The 25,064-nt window shown below is 38.2% G+C and overlaps 1 protein-coding gene across 1 annotated transcript in view; it reads right to left on the reverse strand.

Moving 5' to 3' along the window:
* The window catches only part of LOC132624133 (uncharacterized), a 46,541-nt gene extending 22,483 nt beyond the window's left edge, over nucleotides 1–24,058 (reverse strand). Inside the window, exons 1-6 of the mRNA XM_060338958.1 lie at nucleotides 23,667–24,058; nucleotides 23,165–23,214; nucleotides 17,728–19,765; nucleotides 17,345–17,586; nucleotides 17,061–17,264; nucleotides 16,787–16,873 (exon numbers count right to left, since the gene is read on the reverse strand). Coding sequence (XP_060194941.1) covers nucleotides 16,787–16,873; nucleotides 17,061–17,264; nucleotides 17,345–17,563 — 510 coding nt within the window. The 5' untranslated portion in view covers nucleotides 17,564–17,586; nucleotides 17,728–19,765; nucleotides 23,165–23,214; nucleotides 23,667–24,058. The remainder of the gene's footprint in view (nucleotides 1–16,786; nucleotides 16,874–17,060; nucleotides 17,265–17,344; nucleotides 17,587–17,727; nucleotides 19,766–23,164; nucleotides 23,215–23,666) is intronic.
* Between the last annotated feature and the right edge of the window lie 1,006 nt (nucleotides 24,059–25,064).

The raw sequence follows: 25,064 nt of genomic DNA on the forward strand, positions 1-25,064 counted from the left end.
TTTTTGAAGAGGTTTATGAGTGTTGATGCTTGAAGTGATTTTTTAATTCCTGGTGTAGAAAGCTTGACTTGATTTTTGACCGGTTGCCCAAGAAAAGTTCCACGTTTGCTCCGCATGTCTTGAGTCTGACTCTTTTGCTCCTATCTCGGTAGGTTTTAGCCATCTCCAAGTGCTGACTCCTGTGTTAGTGATTTGAATTTTTTTTATCTTTATCATAAATGGCATACCTGCGCGACATTCTTGCCATCTGCTTTAAACAGAATGGGTCCGAGCTGGTTATGAGCAATTGGCGTCTATTGATGAGAAAAGGATGGTTGTTATCTGTCACGGTCAACTGTACCGGCAAAGAATGGCACTACTGGAAATTGGGGATATGGCAACAAAGGAAAAACCGTTGCCATAAATCTGTAAACCTTTGCCATATATCTACTGCAACGGTTTAATGGGCGTCTCATCCGCTCGCGTGGCCATAGATATAAAGTGACGGTTGGCCATAACCGTTGCTATAAATACCCCTATAGCAAAAATTATTCAACCTTTCTAATGCAACAATTATTCTATGTCAATTGTAACGGTTTCGAACCGTCCCTATAGATCTTTATGCGACGCTTATTCGTGCTATAGCAACGATTCTTGAATGTTATCACAACGGGAATTATCCTTACTGCGACGGTTTTTATCTATTGCAATGGTTGTTTTTGGATTAGAAACTATCATCAAAAGTTCATTGCAACGGTTTTGAACAGCTATCCCATGGTTTGTGTTACCTATTGTGATGCTTTTCAAGACCTATTGCAACGGTTCTGATGTCTATTTTGACCTATTGCAACAGCTTAATTGAAATAGCAGCCCTGGTTATAAATTAATAGTTACATGTATAATAAATAATAATACACTAAAAATTATATAAATCACTGAAATTTTTCATCAACATTCATAATCTAAAATATCCAATATTCATAATCCAAATTACCCATAAAAGCAAAATGTTCAAACCAAAATGCTTAGCTAAGTTTTACACTTCAAGAGTTAGGATAAGTTTCAAAATGTACGATAGCAAAAGATTCCTAGAACATCTAAGGTCAAGTTGTTCACAGGCTATGTTCTTCATTGCTTTCTTCTTCCCTTTCTTCATTTTCAACACCTACAAAAGAGAATAAATCATGTCATTTAAAACTTATTATAAAAACTACAAAGCTACAACTTATTATAAAGAGATGAAGACCAATTCATAACTATAATTTAAACAAAGAACGGATAAATGTCAACTAAATTCCACCAAAATGGAGAAAAAGAGACACATCGTACAATATGCTTAAAACCACACAATCAGCTTTGGGAAGAATTAAAAAATTATTCGAAGATCTTCAATACAACATTCTGCAAGGACAAATGTTTTTCCATTCAGGTTTCTCAAATGGTTTGCATTCAGGTCTGTGGAAACAATGCCCCATTTGTTTTTTTTACTGCAGGTGTTCCAAATTCATATGACTATCAATATTAGCTTGGCTGGGAATTCACAAACAAATTGGCACTTGGAACACAGAGATCACTTGGCTTTCTCAATAGGGTCAAGACAACAGGCCAAGATCTAGCATTCTGGGCTTCCTCAGTGCTGCAGCGGTGTATCATATCTGGGCAGAGAGGAATACCAGAAGAGTCCAAAGAAAGAGCAAAATAATCTAACTTGTATCCCCGTGCCTATAGATGGTCGTCAGATTTGTGTTTGAAGTTTGGCTAGTTGTATAATTGCTAATTGATGCCTTGTAATTTTTTGGGCAGATGAGTACTGTTTGACGAACAGTACCAATAAGTAAATAGTAATGGTATAACAGTACCAATAATTTGAAGCTTTCAGCAAAATAGTCATACCAAAATGCAAAGCAAATAAACAACACCAAGACAGCTAGAAGTAAAGTAACTACCCATGTTCCCACAAGAAGTTAGTATTTAGGGAGTAGTATTATTATCAATAGTAACCACAAATGTATATAAAATTCATTTTTCTCCACAAACTTGGAGCCATGAATTAATCAATCTTCAAAGTAGAATACAAAATACTATTCAACAACTTAATTCCAAACCAATAAGAGTCAATCAACTATATTTCTCCACATCAACTTAACAACTTAATTCCAAACCAATAAGAGTAAGTCAACTATACAAATATTCAATGTCCATCTATTTATTCTTGATCTTAAAAAAAAGGCAGTTAACTCATCCACATCATGTAGTGAAGCTGCATAACTAAAAATCAAAAGAAAACCTAATACAGATGGTGTGCAAAAGCAACAAACAAAATGACATCAGTTTAGCATTGAACACTTCCTTTCTTTTTTCAGCTACTGGATTCACTTCATAGACAAATTCCTTAGACATGATATATACTAGTGTTCATCATTTTGTTTTTTAGTTTCAGTTACCTGTTACATGTTCATATACTAATTCTTTAAGAAATCATATATATTTTTCATCATTTTTCTTTTTTCAGCTACACATTTCATGTTCATGTATACCTTAAACATCATTTCAAAGCTGGTTGGAAGTGTCTAGCACCTATGGTGTCTCAGTATGGAGGACAATTAGAAATCTATACACTAAGCTAGTTGGAAGTTTTGTCTACCGGGGGTTGGTGGGGGAATGGTACCAAGTTCCTTTTTTGTAAAGAGAACTGGATTGGACATGAGCCTCTGATGAAAAATTAAAGGAGGTCCACAGGAAGTGAGGAGAGGGGGAGAAGGCTTGAGTGAGAGCTGCAATCTAAGCACATCCATTTCTTCCTAACTCATGAAGGAGGTGATGAGACTGCTTTGTGTCAAAATTTCTCATTTTATAGCTCGAAAGTGCAGATATACATATGATACACTTCGAGGAAGAAGCAGATTGAGAGGAAGATAGAGAGGGAACACTAAGAAAGAGTACTGACACCTAGCTGGGAAACGTTATCTGTTTTTATAGAGAAGAACGGCTGCCAAGCCACTTGCAAGCAGCAGGCAATGGCTCTCACCTGTTACACTCCGTAGTTTCGTACGTGGAAGTTTATAAGTGTTGGACATTCTAAGTATGGATACTGGAGTTCCCTTCAAGGATATATGATATTATACAAACTAATCCTATGGTCATGACGGTTTACTTTCATATAATAAGCTATGGGAAACTCCGGGACCAAGCAAATCGAAGAAAATAAATTTGTCAAAAATTTGGAAAAAAGCTGACAGAATTTTGGGTCAACTTTGGAGGGGTATATCTCCTAGTATATTAAGAGTTTTAAGGTGTTTCAAAAGCCTAAAATTAATTTCGTCGCGTCTAGTTTCCAACGCAATAAAACGCTCGTCGATATGGTATCGGAGTAGAGAATTATGGACGTTACAAGTTCAGCTGACCGAGCAGAAACGCGTGCTACAGTAACCGACCTGCTACAATGCTGCTACAGTACCGACCACACCTATAAATACCCCTCTAACCCGTTAATTTTCATGATATTTCACCATTTTCTCACTCTCCACTCTTCTAGAGAACTCTTTAGAGTTCTATAAGTTTCCTTAACTTTCTATAATTTTCCCTAATCTTCCCTAATACTCCATAATCTTTCATAACCTTTCCAAATCATCAAGAGAGAATATTAACATCAAAACCTCAAGGCAAATTTATGGAAGATAATTGTTCTTGTTTCATCTTAAGGCGGTGTTGAACTTGATCTTGGAAAGGGTGAATAAAGTGAAGTTCTTCTACTATAAGGTATGTTCTTGCTATTACTTACATGATTAAGATGATATAAAGGTTTAGCAATTCTTGGAAAGGAAAGAATCATAGGAGAAAAATCATAAAGAGTTGATTATAATTCTTTGATTATGGTATTATAGATGTTGTTATGGTTGGTTTGAATACTGGAGAAACATCATGTGGGATTTTTTATGGAATATATTGGTATTTATATGGTTGTTGATGTTATTGGTATTGTTTGGGAGTTGTTTTGGTATTTGAAGGAGGTAAAGAATATAGGGGAGATGCTGCCGAAATTTCGGCAAATTATAGAAAGATTTATTTGAAGGATTAAGACAAACGTATAAAGGTGAGTCTAACAATAGTACAAATTTTCTTGAATATATATTTACAAGCCTGGGAGGACAAGTGTTGAGTAGTTAAAGTTAAGGCGACCAAAAAGGTATGTTAAGGCTAAACCCTTTCTTTCTAAAGGAATGATTCTTTTGTTATAAAACTTTGTGCCATATCCATAATATCCTTGCTTTCACAAATGCTAGAAGTCTATGAATCTCATGATCCTTACGATATTATTGAGCTTATTCATGATTTTGAGACTATTTCTTGTGATTGATCTCGCCTCATAATACTTATTTTTTCGAGGTGAGATATAGCAATGGCGATTCTATTTCTAATGCTATATAAGTTCATGATTCTCGAGACTCCCATGACATCGTCGAATACACCTTACGATGGTTGATCCTTCAAGGAAGGATATAGTGATAATGATAATGCTAATTATGATGTTGATTTCATTTATGTATTTTTATGTATATGTATGTATGTATGTATGTATGCATTTCACTCCCACTGATCAGTTTGGGATAACATCGAGTCCCGCAAGGGCCGAGTACGGATAACATCGAGTCCCGCAAGGGCCGAGTACGGCTAACATCGAGTCCTGCAAGGGCCGAGTACGGATACCATCGATTCCCGCAAGGGCCAAGTACAGATAACACCGAGCCCCCAAAGGGCCGGGTATGGATGACACCGAGTCCCGAAAGGTCCGGGTATGGATGACACCGAGTCCCGAAAGGGCCGGGTATGGATGACACCGAGTCCCGAAAGGGCCGGGTACAGATATGACAGATGTATGTATAGTAAGTATATGTGAATGCATATGTATGTATGTTGTGTATGGATATGTATGAAATGTTTTTCCTGTAGACGAGTAGTTTACATGATAGAGATCTTAAGAAGAGTACGAGGTATAATTACTTACTTATCTTATGTTATCTTCATTCTGATATCGTACTACTATTCATGCCTTACATACTCAGTACATTGCTCGTACTGACGTCCCTTCTTGTGGACACTGCGTTCATGCCTGCAGGTGTAGATAGACGAGATGATGATCTTTCATCGTAGGTATCACGACCCGACTAGGGGTCGTGACGGGTACCCGGGGCTAACTGCCGAGCACCACTCGTTCTACTACTCATCATACTCATTAAACGTTCTTTTATCAAATTCATACTCAAATCATAAGAAAATCATTTTTCATTTGAGAACATAGATACTTTTATAGACATAAGCCTTTCGGCTATCAAAATGATAATACACATATATATACAGTAGTAACCTCGTGAGACCATACAACCCACAACTGCGTATCTACGAGTCTCTACTAGAGTGCCAGATATAGGGACGGGACAGGACCCCGTCGTGCACAAAATATGCATATGTACACAAAAGAATAATCAAGGCACCTCCGGAACAATGGAGTGCTCTCAAATCAGCTACTAGCTCCTACGAGTCTGGGTCAAGATCACCTCTCTGTCTACCTGTGGGTATGAACACAGCGTCCAAATAAAACGGACATCAGTACGAACATTGTACTGAGTATGAGAGGCATAACAATAATGATACATCAATGAGATAAAGGAAGCATCAATAAGGAGCAACTGTACATGACTGTCACTTATAAAAGAAATAACACATGTTGGCTTACTCATAACCATCATCACCTCATGTATGCATAAATGTATAAGTATAAGCTGCCCGTCCATATAGGTACGGTGTGATAATAATCAACCTGCGTCCAGGCCACCCGCGTTCGGGGTATAAGCTGCCCACTAGTGGTGTCTGCCCATATCATCTAGAAATGGTGTATACATATAGCTGCCCGCCTTTGCAGTGTCTGCCCGGCCATATAGGCGCGGTGTAATATCATCAAGATGTACTCATCATAATGCATGCATAATAACTCAAAGATTGCTATGCTTTATCGAGGTGACATAAGGTCATGAACCCCCAATTCCATTATGGAACATTTATAAGTATTCTGCCTCATCTTGAAGGAAACAATGTATAAGGTGAGTGTATACAATATACAACATCATTAGCGTTATAAGAACATCATATAATGAACTCTAGAATCTTTATACTTAACTCATCATCATCATTATTGAACTCGTAATATATCGCTCATCTCATATGGCTATTCATGATCATAGACTATTGGCTTTCCGGGATATAGAGAATTCATGAAGAGGAAGGAGAAATCATGCCATCGGATTCATGCCATAGAAAGAAAGGACTAGCCTCACATACCTTTTCCGTTTAACTATTCTATCGCTTGCTTGTTTTCCTTTGATGCCCACGTTTCTACCTTCAAGAGAAGTCGCATGAACATTAGCTAATCGTTTACTTAAATGTGCTTACTATTTCTAGGGAAAATTGGGCAGGATTTCCTTTGTTTATACAACTTTTCCCATATTCTATATCAGCTCCCAAACATTCATAACAATATTCATAATATCGCAAACAACAATCATCATTCATCTACATTATCCGCAATTCACAATTCCTCTTCAATTTCTCCATAATTGTGGTTATAGTTCAGTATCGCGTTTTCTCATATATAATACTTAATCCATGTTCTAAATTTAATTCATAACATACTTAAAATCACAACACATCAATATTCACAATTCAATCCAAACCTTCACCCAACAATGTCACTATTCCCACATTTATGACCCACTTCCTATATTTTTCTACAATCCATGTGTTTTTAACTTTCAACACCTTAAAAAACCAAGAATGATCATAAAACTCACCTTAGGTAATGGATGAATAATCCTTGAGTGGGAATCCTCTTCTTGCACAAAAACCCTAGTCCACTTCCTTTGAGATTTCTTGGTGTAGATGAACTTTGCTATGTGTTCTACACTTGATTTTGTGGGTTTGATGTATTTGATCAAAGATTTCTCTTGGTTTCTTGTGGATGAAACTTGTGGAACCTTCTAGAGGTCTTGAGAGAGATGAAGAAGTATGTGGGAAATGAAATTAATGAAGTGGAATCACATATATATAATTGAACTTATTCAGCTCGTTGGGACTTCCACGGACACTTGTACGGTCCGTGGAATATTGTACGGCTCATACAAGTAGTCGTGGTTCACCACCAGGGAACCATCATCTCTGCTGGGTATTACACGGACCATTATACGGTCCGTGGAAAGTTTCACGGTCTGTGGATGTGGTCGTGGAACTCACAGCTTTTCTGAAGTTGTCCGCGCCATTTCGTTTGATCTCCAATTCTTATGGAACCTTCTTAGCACTTGTTTAACACTTCATTAATCAATCTAATGGACGTTATAACTCTTCTCCAAGGCACTATTAAGTCATTATTAATTCGATGCTCGTAAATCTCTTTCGATACACCACCTATACCTCGGTCTCTTTAACTTTCTTTCCTTACCTCAAATGTCTTTGAAATCTCGATTAGGATCATCAAATACTATTTCTTGCTTATCGGATCATCGTATACGTCATTCCCTTCACTATCCTATTCACTGTACATCAACGGGAGATTTTTTTGAGGTGGAACATTCTTCCCCCCTTTTGGAACATTCGTCCTCGAATGTTAAACACTCGGGAATTCTACAAAAAATTTGCCAGAGTTTCCCCTGTAATATGGCTCTACCATCCTGTCACAACAACCCATAATAATATTGCCTCACAGGCCTACAACACAATAGTAATATAAATTGGCCACACACGACATAAAGCATGAAAAGTAAGCATACATACCTCATATTGTTAGTGTTGCATCTTGAATCTCTCCTGGGGTTGGAATAAGAGCGAATACTTGAACTTCATACTCTATTCTGCTTCCCAAGTCATTTCTTCCCTATTGTTGTTTCGCCACAAGACTTTGACTGACGCTACTTTCTTATTTCGAAGTCTTCGTACTTGCCTATCCAAGATGGTAATGGGCACTTCTTCATATGCTAGCCTTTCTGTCACTTGAACATCATCAATTGGAACAATCCTCATAGGATATCCAACACACTTGCAGAGTATCGAGACATGAAAAACTGGGTGAACTGATTCAAGCTCTAAAGGAAAGTCCAATTCGTAGGCTACATGACCCACCTTGCGGATAATTTTATAGGGTCCAATATATCGAGGACTTAACTTCCCTTTCTTTCCAAATCTCATCACCCCTTTCATTGGCGACACCTTCAAAAATACCCAATCATTGACCTGAAATTCCAAGTCTCGCCGGCGGTTGTCCGCATAAGATATTTGACGACTTTGGGCTGCCAACAATCGATCTCGGATCACCTTGACTTTTTCTACCGCTTGCTAAATCAATTCAGGGCCTATTAGCTGTACTTCTCCTATTTCAAACCACCCAATTGGGGATCTGCATTTCCTTTCAAATAAAGCTTCATACGGAGCCATTGGAATACTGGAATGGTAGCTATTGTTATATGCGAACTCAATCAAAGGTAAATGGTCATCCCAACTACCACTAAAGTCTATTACACAAGCCTGTAGCATATCTTTCAAAGTCTGAATAGTACGTTCGGCTTGCCCATCCGTCTGTGGATGAAATGCCGTGCTAAGTTTCACTTGAGTACCTAGACCTTCTTGGAAGGATTTCCAAAACTTGTCTGTAAATTGTGCTCCTCTATCTATGATAATGGATAGTGGAATACCATGAAGTCACACCATTTCCTTGAGATACAGCCTCGCATAATATTTTGCTGAGTAGGTAGTTCTAACCGGAAGAAAATCGGCTGATTTCGTGAGTCTGTCCACAATCACCCATATAGAATCATGCTTTCCTCGAGAACGAGGTAACCCCACAATAAACTCCATGTTGGTTACTTCCCATTTCCAAGTAGGAATTTCCATTGCTTGCAATAATCCTCCTGGCTTCTGATGCTCGATTGTTACTTGTTGGCAATTTGGACATTGGGCTACGATTCTGCGATGTCTCTCTTCATGCCATCCCACCAATATATCAATTTACGATCGTGATACATCTTTGTTGCACCTGGGTGAATAGAATACCGAGAATAATGGGCTTCTTCTAGAATTCTACGATGCAACTCTGCAATATTCGGCACACACAGCCTGCCTCGGTATCTAAGAATTCCATCCATAGAAACTTCAAATGGGGACTTCTCTTTTCCATGAGATGTGTCTCTGTAATGGAAAAAATGAGGATCTTCATACTGACGCTCTTTCACTTCTACATTCAGGGACGAAACTGTGAGATCATTTATACCAATCCCTGCCCTACCCGAATCAATTACATGTACTCTAAGATTAGCTAGTTGATGGAGCTCATGAATCAGTTCTTTCTTTTCCGGAGGAACTTCGCATAAATTGCCCATTGATTGGCGGCTAAGCGCATCGGCTACTACATTTGCCTTTCCGGGGTGGTACAAAATATTCACATCGTAATCTTTCAATAATTCTAACCACCGCCTCTGCCGCAAATTTAACTCCTTCTGCTTGAAAATGTATTGAAGACTCTTGTGATCTGTATAGATATCAACATGCACACCATACAAGTAATGTCTCCACATCTTTAATGAATGAATGACTGCAGCCAATTCGAGGTCATGAGTTGGATAGTTCTTTTCATGTTTCCGTAGCTATCTCGAAGCATAAGCAATGACTCTACCGTGCTGCATTAACACACATCCTAACCCAACGCCGGAAGCATCACAATATACAACATAGCCATCTGGCCCTTCTGGAAGTGTTAAGACTGGAGCTCAGGTTAATCTATCCTTCAACTCTTGGAAGCTGCGTTCACAAGCATCATTCCACTGAAATTTAACTGATATTTGGGTTAGCTTCGTCAATGGGACTGAAATGGAGGAGAATACCTCTACGAATCTTCTATAGTACCCTGCCAATCCCAGAAAACTACGAACTTCTGTGGGCATCGTAGGCCTTGACCAAGTCTTCACAGCTTCAATTTTCTGAGTGTCGACTTGAATACCATCGTCTGAAATAACATGGCCCAGAAATGTTACAGAATTCAACCAAAACACGCACTTTGAAACTTTTGCATATAGTTCTCGAGTTCGAAGAATTGCAAGAACGATACGTAAATGATCTGCATGTTCTGATTCTGTGCGAGAGTAGACTAGAATATCGTCAATGAATACTATCACGAATAAATCCAAGAGTGGCCTGAATATGTTATTCATCAAATTCATGAACACTGCCGGGGCATTAGTCAACCCAAACGACATCACTCGAAATTCATAATGGCCATATCTCGTTCTGAAGGCTGTTTTGGGAATATCTTCTTCTCTAACTCTCACTTGATGATAACCCGACCTCAAGTCTATTTTAGAAAACCACTTGGCACCCTGTAGTTGATCAAATAAATCATCAATCCTTGGGAAAGGATATTTATTCTTTATCGTCACCTTGTTCAACTGCCTATAATCGATGCACATTCGTAGGGAACCGTCTTTCTTTCTCACAAACAAGACTGGTGCTCCCCACGGTGATGAACTAGGCCTAATAAATCCCTTCTCAAGAAAGTCTTTCAACTGTACCTTTAGCTCTTTCAATTCTGCCGGAGCCATTCGATAAGGAGGAATAGAAATAGGCTTGGTGTCCGGTAACATATCAATGGAGAAATCAATCTCTCTTTCTGGAGGAAGGCCTGGAAGTTCATCTGGAAATACATCCAGAAATTCATTCATTACCAGAACAGATTGGAAAGTTGGCGACGTTGCTTCGGTTCATGTACTCGGACTAGATTATAAATATAGCCTTTAGCTATCATCTTTCTTGCCTTAAGGTAGGAAATAAACCTACCTTTCGGAGATGTTGTATTACCCTTCCATTCAAGCACGGGCTCTCCCGGAATTGAAATCGAACTATTTTCATTCGACAATCAACACTAGCATAACATGAGGCCAACCAATCCATACCCATAATCACATCGAAATCTAACATTTCCACCTCGATTAAATCAGCCTTGGTCTGGCTATCGCATACCACAAGTACACAATTTTTATACACTTGTCTAGCTATCACGGGATCACCAACCGGAGTAGATACCTCAAAAGGTTTGATCGACTCAGGTTTCACCCCAATACAACTAGCAACATACGGAGTAATATAAGAGAGTGTAGAACCCGGATCTATCAATGCATATACATCATGGGAAAATATGGATAATATACCTGTAACCACATCCGGGGAGGACTCGAGATCCTGTCGTCCGGCTAAAGCATACACACGGGGTTGAGTGGCACCTGAAGTAGATGCTCCCCCTCTGCCTCTACCTCGACCTGCTGACATCTAGGGAGTCTGCCCTACTGGGTGCACTGATGATGAACCAGCCACTGATCCTGTGGGTTGAACCCCTCTACCACTCATCGATGGGCCATCTCGCATCATATGCCCAACCTGTCCGCAGGCATAGCAAGCATCCGAACCCTGGTGGCACTGTCTGAAATGTAGTCTATCGCACTGGCAGCACCGCGGTACTGGAGGTCTCCTCTGACTATAATCTTTCCTGAACTGAGAATCTAAGGCCCTCGAACTATGACCATGTCCTGAACGAAAGGAGCGATCAAATCTCGTACCTACAAATCGTGGAGGCGCAGTAGTCACCGATTGACCTGAATATCGGGAATAAGCCTGCCTCGATCCTCCTCTATAATCGCTACCTGCCCCCATAGATCTGGCCCTCTTGCTTTGCCTTCTATCAATGTCACGATCACCTCTTTGTGGTTGTTGTCATCCCTCTAAGTTCTGGGCATGGGCTTGTATTCGAGAAATATCCATCCCATCTTGCAACGAGGCCATCAAACAATCCTTGAACAAATGTGGCCCCAAGCCACTCACAAAGCGATGCACTCTATCTCCCATGTCGGCCACCATAGTTGGAGTATATCTAGCCAATGAATTGAATTGAAGGCTATACTCCCGGGCACTCATATTTCCTTGCTTTAAATTTAAGAACCTATCCGCTCTAGCTCGGCGGACCTCGGGTGGAAAATAGTGACAGATGAAAGCATCTACAAATTCTTGCCACGCGGGAGGAGGCGCATTTTCTTGTCTTGATGCTAGCCAATTATTATACCACAATACCGCCACATCTCGGAGTCTATAAGAGACCAAATCCACAGATTCAGTTTCGGAGGCATGAACAATTCTCAATGTTCTCAGCATCTCATCAATAAAACCTTGCGGGTCTTCATCTGGCTTTGACTCGAAAAACTCCGGAGGATTCAAACTCATAAAGTCACGGGCTCTGGTACTAGCTGCCCGATCACTTGAACTCAAATTCTTCCACTGTGCCTAGGCGGCAACCAACTGTGTCAATAGATGAATAGCCTCGGTCACTTGTTGACCCGAAGCAACCGGTGGAGGAATTGGAGTTGTAGCTCCTCCTTGTTCTTCGACATTGGGCGGGGTGGAGGAAGTATTAGATAGGGCCTCATTATGTGACTCCTCCTCTTCTACATTCATTGGCCGCTCTCTTTCTACCCGCCATTGCACCGTAGTCTTGCCCTTCTAGGCGGCTGTAGCTTTTCCCTTTGGCGGCATTTCTGAAATCATAACACGCTATTAAGAGGGGAAAATCTTATAACACAGCTCTATCGCACGATTTCTTAAGATGAAAGATGGTCATTTTTCTTAAATGCCCTGTAGCCTCCTGTTTATTAGTGCGGTGCGCAACGCACCATAAACAAGACTCTACTAGACACCGCTCGTAGACACTTCCTAGGACTGAACCGCTCTGATACCACTTTTTTCACGACCCGACTAGGGGCCGTGACGGGTACCCGGGGATAACCACCGAGCACCACTCGTTCTACTACTCATCATACTCATTAAACGTTCTTTTATCATATTCATACTCAAATCATAAGAAAATCATTTTTCATTTGAGAACATCGATACTTTTATAGACATAAACCTTTCGGCAATCAAAATGATAATACACATATATATACAGTAGTAACCTCGTGAGACCATACAACCTAAAACTGCGTATCTACGAGCCTCTACTAGAGTGCCAGACATAGGGACGGGACAGGACCCCGTCGTGCCCAAAATATGCATATGTACACAAAAGAATAATCAAGGCAACTCCAGAACAATGGAGTGCTCTCAAATCAGCTACTAGCTCCTACGAGCCTGGGTCAAAATCACCTCCCTGTCTACCTGTGGGCATGAACACAGCGTCCAAAGAAAATGGACGTCAGTACAAACATTGTACTAAGTATGAGAGGCATAACAATAATGATACATCAATGAGATAAATGAAGCATCAATAAGGAGCAACTGTACATGACTGTCACTTATAAAAGAAATAACACATGCTGGCTTACTCATAATCATCATCACCTCACGTATGCATAAATGTATAAGTATAAGCTGCCCGTCCATATAGGTACGGTATGATAATAATCAACCTGCGTCCAGGCCTCCCGCAGCCGGGGTATAAGCTGCCCACTAGTGGTGTCTGCCCATGTCACCTAGAAATGGTGTATACATATAGCTGCCCGCCTTAGCGGTGTCTGCCCGGACATATAGGCGCGGTGTAATATCATCAAGATGTACTCATCATAATGCATGCATAATAACTCAAAGATAGCTATACTTTATCGAGGTGACATAAGGTCGTGAACCCCCGATTCCATTATGGAACATTTATAAGTATTCTGCCTCACCTTGAAGGAAACAATGTATAAGGTGAGTGTATACAATATACGACATCATTAGCGTTATAAGAACATGGTATCATGAACTGTAGAATCTTTATACTTAACTGTCATCCTCATTAGTGAACTCGTAATATATCGCTCATCTCATATGGCTATTCATGATCATAGACTATTGGCTTTCCGGGATATAGAGAATTCATGAAGAGGAAGGAGAAATCATGCCATCGGATTCATGCCATAGAAAGAAAGGACTAGCCTCACATACCTTTTCCGTTTAACTATTCTATCGCTTGCTTGTTTTCCTTTGATGCCCACGTTTCTACCTTCAAGAGAAGTCGCATGAACATTAGCTAATCGTTTACTTAAATGTGCTTACTATTTCTAGGGAAAATTGGGCAGGATTTCCTTTGTTTATACAACTTTTCCCATATTCTATATCAGCTCCCAAACATTCATAACAATATTCATAATATCGCAAACAACAATCATCATTCATCTACATTATCCGCAATTCACAATTCCTCTTCAATTTCTCCATAATTGTGGTTATAGTTCAGTATCGCGTTTTCTCATATATAATACTTATTCCATGTTCTAAATGTCATTCATAACATACTTAAAATCACAACACATCAATATTCCCAATTCAATCCAAACCTTCACCCAACAATGTCACTATTCCCACATTTATGACCCACTTCCTATATTTTTCTACAATCCATGTGTTTTTAACTTTCAACACCTTAAACAACCAAGAATGATCATAAAACTCACCTTAGGTAATAGATGAATAAGCCTTGAGTGGGAATCCTCTTCTTGCACAAAAACCCTAGTCCACTTCCTTTGAGATTTCTTGGTGTAGATGAACTTTGCTATGTGTTCTACACTTGATTTTGTGGGTTTGATGTATTTGATCAAAGATTTCTCTTGGTTTCTTGTGGATGAAACTTGTGGAACCTTCTATAGGTCTTGAGAGAGATGAAGAAGTATGTGGGAAATGAAATTAATGAAGTGGAATCACATATATATAATTGAACTTATTCAGCTCGTCGGGACTTCCATGGACACTTGTACGGTCCGTGGAATATTGTACGGCTCATACAAGTAGTCGTGGTTCCCCACCAGGGAACCATCATCTCTGCTGGATATTATACGGACCATTATACGGTTCGTGGAAAGTTTCACGGTCCGTGGATGTGGTCGTGGAACTCACAGCTTTTCCGAAGTTGTCCGCGTCGTTTTGTTTGATCTCCTATTATTATGGAACCTTCTTAGCACTTGTTTAACACTTCATTAATCAATCTAAGGGATGTTATAACTCTTCTCCAAGGCCTATTAAGTCATTATTAATTCGATGCTCGTAAATTTCTTCCGATACACCACCTATACCTCGCTCTCTTTAACTTTCTTTCCTTACCTCAAATGTCTTCGAAATCTCGATTAGGATCATCAAATGCTATTTCTTGCTTATCGGATCATCGTATACGTCATGCCCTTCACTATCCTATTCACTGTACGTTAACGGGAGATTTTTTCGAGGTTTAACAATAGGCTGCCTTCTGGTACCAATTTTGATTGGTGAGCTCCACTTCTTCCTGGAGCATTGCCGAGTCTGAGTTGCATATGTTTTTTTCTATGACAAGAGGGTATGTCGGGGGCCCTGTCCCGACTTATATACTTCAGTCATGTTCATAGTGGCTTTGCAGACAGTTCCTGTGTACAGCTTAGTCATAGTGTGACAATAGCAATGTCAGCATCATGGGTCTATAGTACATTTACTTATGCATGATATTATGTTCATATTTAGCCTCTTGATCTTATTGTTTCCATTTGAGACACGAAGGATGTAAGTTATAAGTTGGTTCGCTCGGTTCCTGTAAGGTGCCGGTGTCAATCACGCCTTACCAAGGGTGGGGTGTGACATCACCACTCTTTCGTAATTACTACTAGGCTAAAATATAAGTCATAGTTCATTGGATTGTGAAATTCTTAATAAATGCAAATCATATTTTTGGTAGACCTGCTGCACTTGCACCAACTTGTGCATTGTATTTCATTTGCTGAAATGTGGTGTCAAATTGTATTTCACTCCAATAATCCACCATAATGAAAATTTATATCCCTCCGACATCTTTCCACAAGGACTTCTCCCCCTCCTCACTCATGAAAAATTAAAAAGAAGATGATTTGAGATTGCTTCTAGATGTTTGTTTTGCAAGGAGACTAAGGAAACCTACAGCCACCTGTTTCTTCATTGCAAAGTTACAACACAGCTATGGTCAAACTAAGTAGATAATGTCGGAACACACTGCAGACCTAATCAGTTGCTGGATAAGGAGAGGAGGAAGCAAAAGCCAAAAGAAATAGTGGAAGATAATACCACCTTGCATATGGTGGGCAATTTGGAGAGAAAGAAACAATAGATTTTTTTAGAATACTTCTAGTTCAATCCAGAAAATCAAAGAGAATTATGTCAATATTTTTTTCTTTTGGTGTAAAGAGCAAGGTTTAGAAGAATCTGAACAGTTAGTAGATTTTTTAGGTTCTCTATAGTTATTTTTGTTTACTCTTGTTCTTTTGGGCCGATATTTTTGGAGGTCTCTAGCATGTCCTTAATGCTGAGGGATACAACATTACCAAAAAAAAAAAAAAAACTTAACATACAGATCAAAGGCAACAACTCATAACCCAAGAACCAAAAAGAGAAAAAAGAACCCTGAGGTTGTTGATCAACAGATTTAAAACTACACCAAATGCTACTCCTACTATATGCACTTCTCTGTAAGTTATAGACCTTTAGAATTGATGGATCAGATAAATGAAAAAGAACTAGAGAACTGATGGTCCCTTTAAAACTTTACAAACTAACTAGAAAATTGCCAGCAATCCGATGAACGAACAAGCAAAGATCAGTCGGCATAAGAAAATAAGAAAACCAGCAGGCATAAGATTTCTTCAAGTTTAGGTAACAAAGTAAAAATCTTGAACATAGATATTTAGAAAAATTATCAAACTGATGGCCTGCACGCATCAAGTTCATAGTAAGTAAACAATAAGAGAAAACATCAAACCTCGCGGATTATAGCAAAACTTGTTTTGCCAACAGTGTGCGGGTACTTCAACTTTTTCCGATTCTCTGTATTTTTTCTGGATATTTCCTGCAAATAAATGAGTTAGTCAAACAATATGAACCAAAAATATAAAGATGAAGGGAAAATATCAGATATCTGTTGCTTTTAGTTAGCACTGGTTGAGTCTTTAAAATCCTTCGTGTTTCTTTCAGATGAGAATAATACACTAATTTACAAAAAGAAAAAAAAAACTGTCCTTTTTTTTTTAACTTACCTGAGCTGTCTCGGAGTTCCAATATTCAAGAAGATCCTTAAATTGACATTCTGAAACATTTTTAGGCCTTTTTGCCATTCGAAGTTCGTCATTGGCGTAGGCATAGTAGTGTTTCTTCTTCAACCGGCTCTCATAAGTTCTCCAAGCTGATTCAATTGCATCCAAAGCCCATTCTTTTGCAGCTTCAGGAATGTCATATTTCTCCTACAATTTGGAGCAATTGGGTTAGCGCAAAAAAAGTGATGTATTTTCAACTAAAAATCGGAATATTAAGAACTTCAGACCTTGGTATATTTCCACATATCATCATGTGTCTTCAATTTCTTCCAATTAAGTACATTTAGAGGACAAAAGGTCCCATTCCTCGCCAATGGTCCGAGGAAGCTACCCAACTCTTTTACAATTGCTTTTGTAGGACCAATGGGTTGGTCTAACTCATTTAGCAAGATCATTTTGCGCTCATTCCGTCCATGTACACTTAGCATTTGTGTTCCACCTCTCATTTTCTTTTCGTGAGTGGAAGTGCCTGCAATAATACGAACCAAACCGTTTGTAATTATGCAAAAGGGATATTATGAATACTTCCAGTAAGAAGTAGGAGAAGGAATAACTTTTCTAGGAAAAGAAAATAAATTAGAGAGGGGAAAGCAACAGATTGACCAATAACCTTACTACATATGGCTCTAAAGAAATTTCCCAACGTAATCAAGGCCAACGAAACATTCTTGGGCAGCACTTTTCTAACGGCAACCTGGAGCAGGTAATGCATTATAAAATAAGCATCATGACACTTGTACCCCTAATATTTTCATCTCCTTCACTTGCACACGATGTGATATATTTGAAGCAAACCCTTTTGGTAATCTGGCATTTTTCAAGACAGTACAAAACAACCTTTTTTGTTCTGGTTTCATGTAGAAACAAGATTGAGCCAAACTTACACTTCCATCATTATCTTCTATTGGTTGTAGCTCCTTTCGTATCCCCATTTCTTGAAAGACATAGCGAGAATATACATGATCCTTTGACTTTCCATCTATCTCCAATAAAGTCCCAAGCAAACTGTTACATATATTCTTTTCTATATGAATCACATCAAGATTGTGTCTCAATTTGTTATGTGCCCAATGTGACAATTCAAAAAAAAAAAAAAGATATTTTTTTCCACGGACCCTTATTATTCCGAGTCCTTTTCCTTTTCCCCTTTCCAAAGTCATTGTTGAACTTACGAAGCTGTTCAAGAACTTCTGTACCCGACAAAGGAGTAGGTGTAGGTCTATGCTCCTCCTTACCATCAAATGACCTCTTATCTTTTTGCAATGGATGATCAGCAGGCAAAAATCTCCTATGACCCAAGTAACACATCTTACGACTATGTTTGAGATATTGAGAGCATGTGTCATAATTACAAGTGGGGCATGCCAATTTCCCCTTGGTGCTCCATCTTGAAAGCATTGTTAATGCTAGAAAATCGCTAATTGTCCACAATAAGGCTGCACGCATTTGGAACGTTTGTTTGGTTTCAGCATCATATGTTTCTTTTCCAGGTTCCCGTAGTTCCTTCAATTCTGCAATTAGTGGTTATAGGTACACATCTATATCATTTCCTGGAGATGATGGACCTGGAATGATCATTGACAACATAATATACTCCAGCTTCATGCAAATCCACGATGATAAATTATAGTTCATCAACATAACAGGCCACATGCTATGAGAAATACTCATGGTTCGGAATGGGTTGAAACCATCACTGGAGAGACCCAACCTAACATTACGAGGATCTCTGGAGAAGTCTGTGTGCAAATGATCAAAATCCTTCCATGATTCCCTATCAGCAGGATGCCTTAAATTCCCATCATTGGGTCGTTCATTAGCATGCCATCTCATTGCAACAGCTATTTCTGAACACAGGAAAGTACCTGAAGACCTTTGCAGGAATTTTAGAGCTTGCATTAGTTGAGGCAACACAAACACTCTTCCATCTAGAAGACCCACAGACAGAGCAATTATCTGCTTTCTCATTGTCCTTCCAGAATAACATGCAATCATTAGGGCATGCATGTATTTTTTCATAATGAAGTCCCAAATCTTTTATCATCTTTCGAGCATTATTGAAAGACTCTAGTAGATGAGCAAAGGGAAAAGCCTCTTTTATCAACACTAACAGGTCTTAAAATGCTACATTACTCAACCCATGCAAGGATTTAAACAAATACAGCCGAATGGTGAAACTCAATTTAGTGAATTTTTCACACGCCGGGTATAACTCTTATTTCCCTTCCTCCAATAATTTAAAGAATGTCTTTGCATCTTCAGATAAACCCTCTCGGACTCCTTCTTCATGCCTTGACTCACCCTCTACATTTCTAAATGTATCATGAAGTAGTCCATCAATAACGTCACGCAGGTCAGAACTTTCATCATCATTGGTTGGATGAGGTGTATTTCTTGAGGAAACCCCTTCTCCATGGAAAACCCATTTAGTGTAACTATCAACAAATCTATGAACAACCAAGTGATCCTCCACCACATTTCTATAATGCCAATAGTGATTCGTGTATTTTTTGCAAGGGAATAATATCTCATTTCCTTGAGAAGCTCGTTCAAATGCCTTATCAAGAAAATTATTCACTCTGCGCATATACTCAGCCATCCATCTTAGGTTATTCATCCAACTTTTATCTCCATTATCCATTACAATCCTGTATAACAAAAGCAAATCACAAAAATTAAGATTTATGCTAAGAACTGACGTCAAGATTTAGGTAAGTTTATACCATGAAAATAAAAAGAAAAGAATTAGGCTGAAAAATGGGATCAGTTCGTTGTCATGAGTTGTAGAAAATAGGTTACAATAAAGTTCATGAGGTAATTAATTTCATAGTGTTCAATTAGTCAGTCTAGTTGTGCTTTCTATATGGAATTGTATGCCTCAACAAGCTTCCTGGGTATTGAAGAAGATCTTTAAGGCCACCAAGACACTGACTGATGCAGGAATGGACTCCATACAAGTGTAGAAATCTACCACTTTCTCAATAAAGCAAGTATGTAATGGCTTGAGAGGTAGTTTTCAGAAGGTAGCTTGGAAGAGTTTAATTTGTAACAATGCTGCAGCACCAAAGTGGATATTCATTCTATACTTGGCAATTCAAAAAATACTTTACACCAAAGCTAAACTTCTTAAGTGGGGGCTCATTGATGAAAATATCTGCCCCCTATGTGATGAGCAAGAAGAATCAATATACCACCTTTACTTGCAATGCTTCTTTTCAACAACTATATGGAAGCTAAAATACTAACCTGGCAGAATTATCACAGGAATGCACTAAACTGCCAAGATGAGCTGCTATGGATGATAACTCATATGAATGGTTGAAATACTATAGCAGAGATATTTAGGACTGTGTTGGCTGGATGTGTGTACTTGTTATGATAGGAGAGGAATACAAGAGTCTTCCATGGGAAAAAGAGGAACCCGGAGCTGCTTACCGGATTGATCATACAAGAAGTAGTTCAAAGAGCAAGTTTGAAGCCCAATTTAGCTAGCAGAATTCAGGATCTTAATTTCTACCCTTGAGGGACTAGCATAGCTTAGCTAGGGTGTTCTTGAGAGTTTTGCCTAGTTTGTTCCTTTAGCTATTAGGTGTTGGTTTGTTGCTAGACACATGGGACTTTGTCCATGTGCCAGTTTTTCCAGTTTGAACTTTGTACATATATCTACTTTGATAAATAAAATTTGTTTTACCAAAAAAAAAAAAGTTCTGTTATTAAAAGACTATCAAATTTTTATTGAATAGTATATTTGAAAACTCATGTCATTAGTGTCGATGAGAAAGAAATGAAATATATATATATATAAAGATTCACTATTTAATAAAAATTTCAGGGGAAAAAGATGTACTGCAGCTTTCTCACTTAAAACTTAGTATTCCTATATCCTGGAATCACCTAATCGCCAAAAATTGAAAAATCTTAACAAAGTGAAAGAAGCCAATCCTCTATCATGAACTGGACTTCAACTTTATCTTCTAAGCACAGAACAGTCGCAACACTAGTTGAAACCAATTAAAGATGAAGATACAATGATCATTGAAGTATTTAATACTTGGGCCAATATCAGTAGCATTCAGTTTCCAGAGACTACATATCAAAAACTTATTTTCAACTTAGCTTAAAGAATTTTTAACTGGGAGACTTTGCATTTTTTGAACACTTTTTGCATCACACAGAGGAAACATACTTGATATAAAAGAACTTAAATGCGATGGTATAAAAGAACTTAAATGCGATCAACCTTCGACTCAAAAAGTTGTTATCAACAACAGCTATTTCAAAATAATGAGTAGATTCAAAACATGGAAGGCGAAATATGGACCATACTTAGTCCTATTTCATACTAACGAGAGAAGGTAAATAAATTTGGACTCCCTGGAGACAACCTCATTCTTTCACACAGAAAAAGGTTGACTATCTAACCCAAACCGGATTAAACTTAAGCTAAATTGTATGAACTGGAAAGGAAAGCTAACACCTCGACACACATCATTAAACATGAACTGTTTTGAAACATGATTAAGCTAATAACTTAGTTTATCTACTGCCTAAGTCACACGAAAACACATAATGAAATCTAATATGGGGAGGGAGGGGGTGCTAAAAGTCAGCATTCAACTCACAATCTTTCACATATAGTAATAAAACCATTTGACTAACGAAAACAGTATAAAAATAGATGTCGAACAGAATTGGAAGAGCAACAAAATGTTAAAGAAATTGCCTTTTGACAGCAACGAATTGAGGCGTTTGAGAGTTGAGAATTCTTCGAGCTTTCACCGTTGATAATGAGTTTATGACAAGAATAAACAAACACAAATGAGAAGCAAAAGAAAAAGAAATTCTAAGAGCAAAGAAAACCTGATTTCTGATAGATTCTTGATAACAAAAATCGAGTCTCAAATGGTTACCCAGAGCTCATTTTATACAGGAAAATCAGAATAATCCAACATTAAACATAGCATTAACTTCGGGAAACAGTAAAGCTCACATCTTTCCACGAGATATTTACTAAATTGAAGTAATTCCACCCATTTCTTATCTTCTTTAAATGTTATAACAGCAAAATAAGCAACCTAGTATTAAAGTTACCAGTTTCAAAAAAAAAAAAAAATATCCAGGTATTGTAAAGATGAACTATTTAATAAATATTTCATGGCGCAAAAGATGTATTGTAGCTTTCTCACTTAAAACTTAGTATTCCTATATCCTAGAATCACCTAATTGCCAAAAACTGAAAAATCTTGACAAAGTGAAAGGAACCAATCCTCTATCATGAACTGGCCTTCAATTTTATCTTCTACGCACAGAACAGTAGCAACATACTTGAAACCAATTAAAGATGCAGATACAATGAGCATTGAAGTACTTAATACTTGTTCCAGTATGAGCAGCGTTAAGTCTCCAGTGACTACATATCAAAAACTTATTTTCAACTTAGCTTAAAGAATTTTTAACAGCGAGACTTTGCATTTTTTTCAAGACTTTTTGCATCAAACAGAGGAACCATACTTGATATAAAAGAACTTAAATGCGATCAACCTTCGACTCAAAAAGGTTGTTATCAACAACAGCTATTTCAAAATAATGACTATATTCAGAACATTGACAGCGAAGTGTGGACCATACTTAGTCCTATTTCAGATTAACGAGAGCAGGTAAATAAATTTTGACTCCTTAGAGACAACCTCATGCTTTCACACAAAAAAGGATAACTATCTAACTCAAACCGCATTAAACTTAAGCTAAATTATATGAACTGGAAAGGAAAGCTAAAACCTCGACACACATCAATAAATTTGAACTGTTTTGAAACAAAGATGGAAACAATTTGAAGATAAACTATTAAGCTAATAACTTAGTTTATCTACTGCCTAAACTACACGACAAGCACATAACATAATTTAATATGGGGAGGGGGATACTAAATGTAAGCATTCAACTCACAATTTTGCACGTATAGAAATAAAATCACCTGACCAACGAAACCAATATAAAATTCAATATCAAACAGAATTGTAAGAGCTACAAAATATTATTGAAATTACCTTTCGACGAGCAACGAATTGAGGCGTTTGAGAGTTGAGAATGCTTGGAGCTTTCACAGTTGACAATGAGTTTAGAACAAGAATAAACAAACACAAATGAGAAGCAAAAGAAAGGAAACTCCAAGAGCAAAGAAAAGCTAATTTCTGTTAGATTCTTGAGAGAAAAAATCGTGTCTCACAAGCTCATTTTATACAACAAAATCCGAACAATCCAACATTAGACATAACACTAACTTTGAAAACAGTAAAGCTTACACCTTTCCGCTAGATATTTACTAAATCGAAGTAATTCCACCCAATTCTTACAACAATAAAAAAAGCAACCAGATATTGTAAAAAGATTGAGACCAAAAAAAAAAAAAGGAACATCAGGAAATCAGAGTCCATACTTATTCAAAAAAAAAAAAAAATCAGAACCCATACCCCCAACGATTTTATTGTAGAATTGGAAGAACATGCAAAATAAATCCAAAAAAAGAGATGAGAGAATAGAGAAGATAACCTGGAATTGAGTACAGCGACGACGAGATTCAGTAGAGTATTGATAATTAGGGTGCAAAGTGAAGTAGAATTTAGTAGAGAGAGATAGAGTGAAGTGGGTGATGAATTTAGGAGAGAGAGAGTTCAGTGTTTAATTTGGAGGGTTAAAGGAAAACTAAATTGGCCTCAATACAGATTTTACGATTTTTGGGTAAAAAGAAAAATAATGTGGTCTCTGTTTTTGGCAGGTCTACAGTGAAAATAAGAAAAATTTGGGAGGGAATTTAAAACCGTTGCAATAGAAACAAAACCGTTGCCATATAAAAACTATTGCAATAGTTAAAGAAAACCATCCCATTAGGTAAATGTATGGCAACAGTTTCAATACAATTGGAACGGTTTAGACGCTAAAGTGTAACAATAGCATTCTGGTCCTTGTGCAACGGGTATAACCGTTGCAGTACCTCGGTTATAGCAACGGTTGTATAATCATTGTAGAGGAAGGAGTTGCCTAGCCCCAGTTTCCAGTAGTGTGGCAAGAGCCTTTAACAAACGATTCAGAACCAGACTCTTCTAGATCGGCAGTTGGTGCTCAAAAGGATTTTTCCACATCAAGAGGAATATAAAGGGAAGTTTGCTCCCAACTGGCAAGGGCCTTACGTAATCCGCAAAGTACTCTCTGGAGGAGCGGTAGTACTAGCAGAAATGGATGGCTAAGAGTAGCCGAAACCGATCAACTCAAATGCAATCAAGCTCTACTATGCATGAAGAAGGAGCTTCTCAGTTCGTAATAGTACTATTTGCTTGTAATTGTTATTCTATTTGCTTGTATTAGTCGTTTCCTTTGCTTGTAATCGTTTTGTAATAGATAGGCTAAAACAAAACACCTTTGTAACATGAACTACGCAATGACCTGATTTCCCCACAGTGGGATACATAGGCAGTCCATTTGGGACCCGGTCGCTTTATTAGTAAAAAAAACAAAAATCCATTTTTTTGTTGAACTACGTTTGACCTGAATTCCTATTGCGACGGGATATGTAGGCGCTCTTCGAGCTTCGGTCGCATCAAAGAAAAAACCAAGAAAAACCCCCAGCGAGCCTCAGAGATAGGACTTCACAAAGGAGCAGAGACTGCTGTATGCCCAACTGGGACAGAATTTTTGAAAGGATCTCAAAAATCCGTGCCGACAAGCCACTACAGGATATTCAGCTAACCCAGAACTCTGAATGGGGCAAAAATTTTGAGAAGACCTCAAAATTTCCCGAAAGATTCAGCATAAGAATGGATGGATCAAGATTTAAACTAGGGCAGAATTTTTGAGAGAAGGTCTAACAATTCCGCATAAGAAAATAAAAACCCCAGTCACGGAAGAAGAGGGCTCCCTCGTTCAAAACACATGTCATGACAATTAAAATAT

The sequence above is a fragment of the Lycium barbarum genome, chromosome 12 (genome assembly GCF_019175385.1).
Source record: "Lycium barbarum isolate Lr01 chromosome 12, ASM1917538v2, whole genome shotgun sequence".
In the NCBI taxonomy this organism is placed as follows: Eukaryota; Viridiplantae; Streptophyta; class Magnoliopsida; order Solanales; family Solanaceae; genus Lycium; species Lycium barbarum.